Source organism: Cynocephalus volans, chromosome 9 (genome assembly GCF_027409185.1).
Source record: "Cynocephalus volans isolate mCynVol1 chromosome 9, mCynVol1.pri, whole genome shotgun sequence".
Classification (NCBI taxonomy): domain Eukaryota; kingdom Metazoa; phylum Chordata; class Mammalia; order Dermoptera; family Cynocephalidae; genus Cynocephalus; species Cynocephalus volans.
In genome coordinates, this window is record NC_084468.1 from 91877572 (window position 1) to 91888476 (window position 10905).

Genomic DNA, 10905 nt, shown 5'->3' on the forward strand with positions numbered 1-10905 from the left:
ACTTACTTTAGGTCTAGTGGTTATCTTAAATAACATATTTATATTACTAGTTTTCAATTCTGAGAGATAAGAAAAATTTAGTTCATTAGACTCCAACCTATTTCCCTTACATTCTTAACTGGCTAATTTTAAACACTTCACCCCTTAATTTCTTGTTCCACCAAACATGCAAAATATTGCCTTTTACCTCTCTTTCTTCACTGTTCTCTGCGAATTTTAGTCTTCTGCACTTTTATTTTTCATTTCAAAGCTGACAAAATGTTGTGCAATCATATTGAATTTTCTATGCTTTTCATATTAGTCTATTTCCAAAATTTTTCTACAAATAAGAAAAACCTGAAGTGTTTGTTAACATACAGATCCCTGAACCCCCATTCCATACCTACTGAATCAGAATCTCAAGAAGGGAGACCTGGATATCTATATGTTTCACAAGCACCCCAAGTAATTCTTATAGTCAGGCAAATTTTAGAAGCATTGTCTATGTGTTTATTTTTGGCAAACAGATTGCTATAACTAAATTTCCTTTCTTGTTCAGCTTCTATGTTTCCTTGTGTTTCTAATTATCTTTCTAGCACTGTCACGATCATATCTATAAATTATTCCAGTGCCTCACAGACACCATAAAAACTATGGAATCCTTTCTTTATCCAAATAGCTCCCTCTGGAACACTCTATCCTCCTGCTGCAATCTGAACTGGATGCTTTCTTGGCAACCAAAGACTTTGCTTCTTTGCTCTCCAGCTGAGATCTACTATTTTCTGGATCCCATACATTCATCTTTTTCAGTTTACTCACTTGTTTTGCAGGAGCACATCCCTAACATGTTGTGTAAGAAAGATGACATATGAAGTAAATTTCTAAAGTTGTTAAATTTCTGAAATGTCTTTATTCAGTCTTCACCCCAGACTGATGGCTGGCTGGGTAGAGAATTCTAGGAGGAAAATTACTCTCCTTCAGAATTTTGAAGGCATATTTCCCAGTCTTTGAGCATTCAGAGTTGTTGTAAAGTCAGGTACTAGTTTGATTTTCATCCCTTTGCAGGTGGCCTGTCCCTCCCTCTCCCAACTTTGAGTCATCTTTTTATAGCCTCAGTATTCTGAGATAGCACAATAATGTAACTGTGAGTCAGAACACTTGGGTCCTTCAATTCTTAGATCTCGCCTATTATCCCTTTGATAATTTCTTCTCCATTTTGTCTCTTTTTACCTTCTGGAACTCCTATTACTCAGCTGTTGTACTTCCTGGACTCGGTTCTCCATGTCTCTTCTTTTACCTCCTTTTTCTGCCTGACATTTTGTTCTACTTTCTAGTGGATTTTTTTTTTTTACCTTATCTTCTAACTCATCTGCACTACTTTCCTATGGCTGCTGTAACAAATGACTAAACTTGGTGGCTTAAAATAATAGAACACCATCAACCCACAACACCTTCTATTGAGCACTTTGTTTTAAAAACCATATTTTAATTTCTAAGTGCTCTTATTCTTTGACTGCTATTACCTCATAGCTTCTCCTTCCTTTTTAATAGATGCAATAGGTTTTATAATCTCAGAGCCTTTGAGAGCACCTTGAGAGCATCTTGACTTCTTAAAATTCAAGTTCTCTTCTTTCTGCTTTTTAAATTCAATTTATAAATTTTTCTTAAATTCATTCATTCAGTAAATATTTATTCCTAGGTAGGTACCAGGAATATTTATTCCCGCAAACTAGGAATACAAATTCCAATTCTCTGCTCTTATGGAACTTACATTCGGGGTAAGAGGGGATAGGAGCAATGAATATGTGTATTCTATATCAGGTATGATAAGCACTATAAAGGAAAACAAATCAGAGCAACAGTGAATAATGGAAGGGGTAGTATTTTATATGGAATGGTCAAGAAAGATCTCTCTGATGGGTAGCATTTTAGCACGGACCTGAATAAGACGAGGGAGCAGGTCAAGCTGACATCTAGGGAGGAGCACTGCAAGCACAGAAAGCACAGAGGTGCTGAGCAAACAACATGCGTGGCATGCCTGAGCAGCAGCAAGGCCAGGATGGCAGGAGCACAATGACCAATGGGAAGAGTGGGGGCACTGAATTCAGAGAGGAAGCCCAGTATTAGATCACAAAGGATCTTGTATATTATGGTAAATATTTCAAATTTATTTTGAGTGAAATGGAAAGCTGCTGGGGTTTTGAGAAGAGCCTGCACATGATCTGACTCACATCTTTAAAGGATCAATATGATTGCTGTATGGGAAGTAGACTACAGGGGAAAGGGTGGAAGCAGGGTGAAGAATCAGGAGGCTACTGCACTTGATCAAGTGAAAAATGACGGTGACATCGATAAAGTGGCAAAAGTGGAAGTGGAGAGAAGAAACTGTCTTCTGGATACATTTCAAAAGGATATGTGTATTAGTTCATTTTCACTGCTTATAACAAAATACTTGGAACTGGGTAATTTATAAAGAAAAACAACATTTATTGCTTAGTTTCTGAGGCTAGGAAGTCCAAAGCCCATCTGGTGGTGGCGACAGTGACCCAGGGGTCTCGAACTGCAAGATGGTGGAGCAGACAGAGCAGAGAGAGAGACTCTCCTCTTCTTTTAAAGCCCTCAGAACCACACCCCTGGCCACCATTTTTAATCCATTCACTACTGTATGGTCCTACAGTTCAATCACCTCTTTAAGGTTCCACCTTTCAAATACCATAATAGGATTTCCCATCCTCTTAACAGTCACAGTGGGGGCTAAGTTTCTAATACATAAAACTTGGGAGACAATTCAATCTTCAATAGCTTTGGGGGGACATAATTCAATCCACTACAGATATGCTAATGAGCTAGATGTAAGACAAGAGTAATAAGAGAGGTGACAAGAATGATTCCTAGGTTATTGGTTATCGACCAAAGACAGAAAGAAACAAATTGGGTAGGGGTGGGGGAATGTAGAGTTCTGTTTTGCATATGTTAAACCTGAGATGCTTCTTTGACATTTAAGTAGAAATACAGAATAGAAAGCTGGATGTGTAAATCTTGAGTTCACAAGAGACTGGGGCTAATGTTACAAGTTTGGGGATCACAGATGGTATCTAACACTATGGAACTTGATAGGATCACCTAGAGCAATAGCAATGGTCAGCAAACTCTGGCTGATGGATGGCCCAGCCCTGGCCCATAACCTGTCTTCATTTTTGTAGGTAAAGTTTTGTTGGAACACAACCACACCCATACTGTCACTATCCATGGCTGTATGCTATGATGGCAGAGCTAAGTAGTTGTGACAGAGACTGTATGATGATTTTCAAAGCCTAAAGTATTTCCTATCTGGCTCTTTACAGAAAGCATTTGTCAATCCCTGCCCTACAGAGACAGTATAGAAAAGTGGGCTAAGGATTGAGCCCTGGGACATTTCAAAGATTAGAGAGTTCAGAAATATGAGAAGGACCCAGCAAGGGAGAATGTGAAGAAGCCATTAAAATAAGATAACCAAGAGAGGGCACTGTCTTAGAGGCAAAAAAGAAAAAAAAAAAAAAAAGAGTTTCAAAGAAGAGAAAGTGATTGGCTGTGAAAAGTACTGCTGATAGGTCATATGAGACTATTAAATTTGCAGCATGGAGGTCACAGGTGGCAAAAGCACTTTGGTACAGAAGTAGCAATGAAAGCCTAACATAAGTGATCCTTGGCTATTTGGTTTATACTTATTAGAGACTAGAAAAGCTGACTTGGAACCCTGGGTACATGTGACAGGCTTGTTGAAGGACCAGCTTCTTGTGGAGGTGAATGGGTAAGCAGCTGGCTGTTACACTAGGCGTTCCCTAAATGCCACACTGCAGAGTGTTCTGCTGGGGCAACAACAGCATCGGGTTGTCCTCCTTCCCTCCCAACACCTTTTTTTCAATTTGTGTAGAAGGAACTAGCACACCCCTCAAGCCCCAGGCCTGTGTGGTAAACGTATGTGAGCTATTTGTAATAAAACTTAAATCAATTCCCTTGGGTTAAGCTCCTCATCTCACTCTCACCCTCTGTTCTATATGATAGCAACATGCTTACAACTTCTGAGGTTCTGCAAAGCAGTTCGACTTCTTCCTAAACTGCATCCCCTCAGCACAAAGACTTAAGCTGGGACCTCGTCCACACTGCTTCATCAGCAACCATACCTCCATCTGTTTTTGAATCTTTTGAAAATATTTTGAAATCTCAGGCTCTGATGGCTCCTTCTTACTTGTTATTTTAGGCATACCCTGTATTACTCCTCACTATCACTTTAATACTACTTTATTATGAGGGAGATAAGATCAATTATTTTAGTCACCATGCCATTTTGGTATTTTAGTGTTTTCAAAAATTAAACTGCATCCCTGGGCATACACTAATGAATTCTATCAGGCCCATCAATATACACAAGACATTGTCTAACAGTGTCAAAACTTCCCCTTCAACTGGTCTGAAATTAGACTTTATTCTATCATTTTGTAACTTGTCCATGTGTTTTTCTCTCACAACAGCAAGTTGTATCAGGATGAAAGTTTATTACTTATACTAGCAAGTGAGAATTGAATGGAATATGAAAGCTATCTGATTTCATTTTATATATCAAATAGCTATATGTATGCCAAGTACCAACATACTATTACACACTATTACTAAAACCATTTATAGAGATTCTGATTGGAAGCTTTAGCAATGACTAAAGCTACTTTGTTTTATTTATTTTCTGATAAAAAAAATTAAGAAAATTAATGTTTAAAAATCAATTTTAATAATAAAAATGTTTCCTCTGTTCTACATAGAACACAAGATTCATATTTCACAGAACTCTATTTAGAAAACTAAGCTGTTTTAAGGTTTAGGGACTGAAAATAAAATAATTTTTCTATATTCACCCAATACCCATTATGTTCTACTATGTTAATTCAAGCTCTATGATATGGGCCAACTTTTAAAAAAAAAAAGGCTACAGGAATATTTAAGACTCAAACATATTTTGCAGAATACTCATAGGAAGTTAAGTCCAAATGTATGGCACATTCAATGGCAGAATATACCTACTACTAAAATGACGTACTTAAAGAAAACCTACAATAATTTCAACATAAGTATATGCTCACTATAAATGATGGAGCAAATTAATTTTAAGGAACTGCATGATTCATTCTTAGGCTAAATAAAAGCAACTTGAATTATCCACAGCACTGTTTCTCCAACTAAACCAGTTGCCTACCTCATAGCAACAAAAATCCAAATTATGAAAGGCATAGTTTTCCCCTATCCTTTGAGAAAAGCTTAAAATCTAAAATAATAAACTTTCAAGTTCTTAATAAAACAAACAAAACCACGCAATATATCAAAGGAATACTGACATGCAGTGCTAGGTCTTTGGTGCCATATAAACAAGTCTGGCTTCACTACAATTTCACAGTTAATCAAAAAGACTTCAGGGCAGTACCTATTAAAACTCTGAGACCTAAGAATTAACAAATAGGGACACTTTCAAAATACTCAACTTTATCCACATCCCATTACTTTCCACCCTTCACAGAATGTAACAATAAGAATTTCAGTCTAATGTCAAAGTCAAAATGGAAAAAAATATATACATTAAATATCTACCATGTGTGAAGTAATCTTTACACACACAGTCTCATATAACTGCCACAGCAATTCTATAACATTATTAGTGCTTTCCCCATTTTACAGATGGAGAAACTGAGCTAAGGGACATCATCTGAACTACGGGATGTCACCTGGTGCTTAGTTCAGTCAAGTGTCTTGCCTAAGATGGTAAAGTGAGTGCTATAACTTAAGTGTTTTAGTCGAGAACTGCTACAACACAGTTGCTTCTGGGAGTTGCAGAAATCATCCTATGCAATACTTCCCAAACTGAGTTCCATGAAACTCCAGTGTCACTAAGATGTTAACAAACATTCTAAGAAATAAGTGCTCTGTGGTTCAAAAGTTTGGGACAAGTTACTTTACATTAGAAATTTTCAGAACTTTAATATGAACATCAGTACTCTCCAAGAAAGTGATAAAATAGAAAGTGTACTGATTTATTAAACCATGAAATCCTTGTTTAAAGAAAACCTAATAATAATATCCCATGGATGCTTGTATTCAACTAAGCAGTTTGGAAAACGATCATTTAATCCAATCTCCTGACTCTGTGGTTTAATAAAATGAAGTACAGAGAGGTGAAGTGACCCAAGCCCACAGAGCAAGTTACTAATGGGGCCAAGGCTGGCATCAAGGAGGCCTGATGATTCCCACCAGGATGCTATTTCCCCTGTATCATCCTGTCTCACTTCAATGCAGTTTCTACAAAGTTCAACACCAATTTTTAAAAAGTAATACATCAACCATTTATTCTGATTCTTCTGAATGGCAGTAAAGAGAAACCATTTACAGTGATCAAGTTCAAGAATGTCCTACCTCCCACTGCACTAGTATTTCAGAGACTTGAGATAGATTTGGAAATGTGGAAAATAACTCCACTTTAATAATGCTGAATAACAATTTTCAGACAAGTAGTGGTATACTCATGTTTTCCTTTGAAGTGAGGTAGAACCACACCCTAGTACTACATATAGACACCATCTGAGTTAAAAAAAATATCCAATTTGTGAATATCTTTAAAAGAGCAATTTGTTCATCATCTGCACCTCACCCCACTCACCCTGAAGTGGCTTCCTTTCACTTTGCCCTACCCCGTCCAGCAAGTAAACAGTCCCGGGCCAATGATGCCATCTGGTGGTTACTTCAGAAATTGTTTAACCAAACATACTTCCAATTAAGATCTCACCTTTTGGACGTCCACCCCCACCCCACATTCCTCTTTCTTCCAATTCTTGCCCATTTACCTAAATGAAACCTTTTTTTTCTCCCCTTCATTTCCGTCCTGTTAATCCAACTGAGTGAAAAAAAAATTTATTTGTGGCATTCCAGTTACAGAAAAATCATGAGTCCGGAGTAAATTTGCAGCTAAAGAAACAAACCACAGCGAGAGGCCAATATAGCCTCAGTAATACCCCAATAGAGGCCTTGTCCCAACAGAGACCATTAGAATCCCTATTATTCATCCAATACCTCCAAGGACTACCAGCGCTGAGAAGGACCTTGAGGATCACTTCAAGGTCAACTGCTACGTTTTACAGCAGAAGCAACTGGCCCCATGAGAAAGAAATGATGTAATTCTTGCCCAAACACACACAGCAGAGGCAGGATTAAGGCCTAGGACTCTCCACTCCAAATCCAGTGCTTGGTCAACTACTCTGTGTGCTCCAGACCCAAGAATGTTTTTATTCAACCAACATATAAGTAAAATATTCACCAGTGTTTTCACATTTTCCTTAATTAATCGCATTGATATTAGGAATCTCTTGAGGTCAAAGCTCACAACTAAATCTCCTCTGTACCATGCCTAACTATATCTAGCACACTTCATAAATATTTGACTATTTTGTTGTCTATCACCAATTACTGTACTTATTGCAAATCTAGAATACTTTCGCCATATTATGAGAGAGGCAGGCTTGTATCTGCTTATAAAGCTAACTGCTATTTTGTAACATTGTTTCTATGGAAAATTATTGCCTGTAATCACACATTGTAACTTTCTGGAACACAATCCATTCAGAAATTTGAGACTTCTTGTTAAGGATTTCTGTTCACCTGATCAGTCTTGACCAAACAAGGATGAAGAAAAAAAAAAAAAAGTGGCACAGAGGGAAAAAGCAACCAGTTTTGAAGAAAATAGTAATTTTAGTACCAGCTGCACTATAATCACAAGACTTTAGGCACAATGCTTTCTCCCTCATAAGGTAATCTTCGACCCTAAGCTCAGGTAGGGTATCTGTAAACACTTTATAAATTACAGGTATCAATAATAATTACAGGTATTATTAATAACAGTAACTTATATTCTAGGCCCTGTAACTAATCACTTTACATACACAACGTCATGAAATTCTTGCAGCCCTGTTTTACAGGCCAGAAGAACGAGTTAAGAAACTCTGCCGGGGTCACAGCTAAAGAAGAATTCAAGATTAGACTTTACACGTGAAAGCCTCCAGAGCCGATGCCCCTAACAGGTGCGCGGTAACGCCAGGCCGACTTCCACCACCGGCCACTGGGCTCGCAGTCAGTGGAGCGTGAAAGCAACCAACATCGCTATTTTCACGTTACAGCTAACGTGCACAGTGAAACTTCAGGGTGCAAAGAAAAAATGACAGTCACAGAGATCTGGGGGCTTTCCCGTCGTCGTTGGCCAGCTCTGTGCCTCGACGAGACGCTTCGCCCTCTGGGCTTTTCAATTTGGAAAGGAAGAGGGGAGCTACCCTGGAGCCAGCGAGGCTCTTGAAGTGGATCGCATTCAAGGAGCAAACTTAGAAGTATAAATTCACGCTTCTGGGGAAGCTCGTTCATCAGAGTGCCTCCAAAAAAGCAGATCCGCTGGACTAGGCATCTCCAGGGTTCCGCCCGCCTCCAAAGGCAGTCAGCCCTCGCAAGGAGGAGCTTTCTTACGCCACCGAGGGGAGGGCGCGCGGGCGGACTCGGCGCCTTCCTCTCGTCACCAAGTCCTGTGATCCCAGAACAGGGGCCGGGCTCGACTAACGGCTGCGAGTTGCAGCCGGGTGGCCGCGCGCGCTGCGCCCGTCGCTCTGGAAGGGCGGTTGGCCTGGCCGAGGACGACCCGGCGTCGAGGCCGCCAGCCCCTTTGCGCCTCTGCGCTGCGCGTTTGGGGCCTTGGTCTGCCGCCCTCTTGGTGGCAGCTGCTGTGGCTCGGGGCGGGCCCCCGGGTGCGGGAAGGTCGCCTAGACCACGCGGCGACTGAGGAGAGCCCCTAAAAGGGAGGGAGACAGGGAGGCCGCGCGGGTCGCACAGGGCACCCCATTCCATCCCCCACCGAGGCTTCACCGAGGCGCCGCGCGGCCGACCGTGAGCGACTTACTGAAGAAGAGGCGGTAATCCTGCGAGTGCGGCTGGCCGCGCTCTTCCGTGCGATACAGGGCCATGGCGCGGCGCGGCCCGGTCTTTTCGCTCGCTCCCCGGGGCAGCCGGGTGGCGGCTAGGGCCTCCGCACGCCACCCCCGGCCCGTGCGCAGCAGTGTCAGCAGCGCGCGCATGGCGTCGACGAAGGTCCGGCTGAACGCGGGGTGGTGCCGCGCCCGGCCGCGCGCCAGCGCCCCCTACCGCCCGGAGTCGTCACTCTGGCCCAGGGCTTGGGTCGCGAATACCGCCCCCGCCGGTGGAATCCGAGCCGTGCGCCCTGTGCCCCAGCGAAGCAGAGGTTCAAAGATGAGGAAGACAAGGCCCACCACCCCTGAAGAGCTTACTGCCACTTTTAATTCATACATTCATTCATTCCTTCATTTATCTCGTTAATATTTACTACTATAATATGTTCTTACAGTAATGTAAGATTGAGTGATATCTATGCCAGGGACTGCTCTAAATCCTGTTCAACGCAGGAGACGAGCATGCACACACAAAGACATCACTATAAGACAAAGTGATCAGGTCTCCTTGGGAAAACTTGACTTTGACACCGACTTACAGAGCAAAAAGCCGTAACTTCCTCAAGTGCCGTCTCCTCCATGAAGCCCTTTCCTATTTAACCCAAGTAGAGGTGATTTATCCCTTCCTTTCTTTAAATTTTCACTTCCACGGTGGCACTTGGTACCATACCTGTATATTTGTAAACTTATCGTGTTCTCTGTTTCAACCTGACCTGCCCACGAGGTTCTAAGACTGCCAGCTCTGAGACTTACTATCCCTGCAGTATCTAGCACCGTGCTTTGCAGATAATAATGGCTTCTCTGTTGTTCAGTTAAATTGCTCCTGAAAATCTCTCTCTGCCAAATCTTTCTCATAGCAGACAAAAGTCGGGTGTCCTGCTTTCCAAAAACACTTGTTGAAATGAAAGCGATGTCCACAGTCACTGTCTCCACTTCTCCCCTCATCTCAATCTCAAAGGCTTCCTCCACCTTCCCAGGGTCGTCCATGACCTCCTTGTTGTCCAATATGAAGGACAATTCCCACAAGAAATAGGAGTGACAGAATCCAGAAGAGAGAGTAAATAACTTTTTAATTAGAAATTAAAAATTTTACAGAAAATTAAATATTTCAGTCAGTCTATAACACTGAAAGCAAAAAGTGTGCCAGTTTTACAGAAAGGGTCAAAGAAATGTGCACTTATGGTCTTTGCAAAAACAGTGAAATGTTTTAATTAAAAGAAAAGGGATTTTGGCTAGCCAGAAAAAAAAAAAGTTGGTTAAAAGATAAGGCGTTTTAAAAATAATAATCTGTTGATTTAAAATACTGTAACAAAAATTGGCTCATAAGTGAGATTTTATTTTATTTTTTTTTTATTTTTATTTTTTTAAAAGATGACTTGTAAGGGGATCTTAACCCTTGACTTGGTGTTGTCAGCACTATGCTCACACAGTGAGCCAACCAGTCATCCCTTTATGGGATCCAAACCCGGGGCCTTGGTGTTATCAGCACCGCACTCTCCCGAGTGAGCCACGGGCCGGCCCATAAGTGAGATTTTAATATGCATAATGAACACATAAATTCATAAAAATATATAGTTCTAACTTAAAATCCCAGTCTTATATCTTTATGTAGATTCTGTTAACTAACTCATAGTAATTAAGTCAGGATTGCAGATTTGATGCTAGTCTAAACTAGTTAACCTATCTCTGTTCCGTGGCTACAAGCTTCACCCTCTGGTTAATAATGATAGCAAGACAGACAAGATTCTTAAAAATTGGTTGAAACCAACCTTTACTCACAAAGATCTGAAAGCAGACATCTTATCAAGATTGCGTTGCAGCCATCATGTAACTTTTTATAGAGAGAATAGTACATCTAGGCAGTAGTCAGAATTTTGATCAATATAAACATCTGGAAGTAGGTGGT

General features: G+C 40.8%; 1 protein-coding gene across 2 annotated transcripts in view; it reads right to left on the bottom strand.

Moving 5' to 3' along the window:
• Nucleotides 1–9143, bottom strand: part of PPA2 (inorganic pyrophosphatase 2) — a 96810-nt gene extending 87667 nt beyond the window's left edge. For both annotated transcript variants that reach the window (XM_063108244.1, XM_063108243.1), the window contains exon 1: nt 8933–9143. In XM_063108244.1, coding sequence (XP_062964314.1) covers nt 8933–9107 — 175 coding nt within the window. In that variant the 5' untranslated portion in view covers nt 9108–9143. The remainder of the gene's footprint in view (nt 1–8932) is intronic.
• Between the last annotated feature and the right edge of the window lie 1762 nt (nt 9144–10905).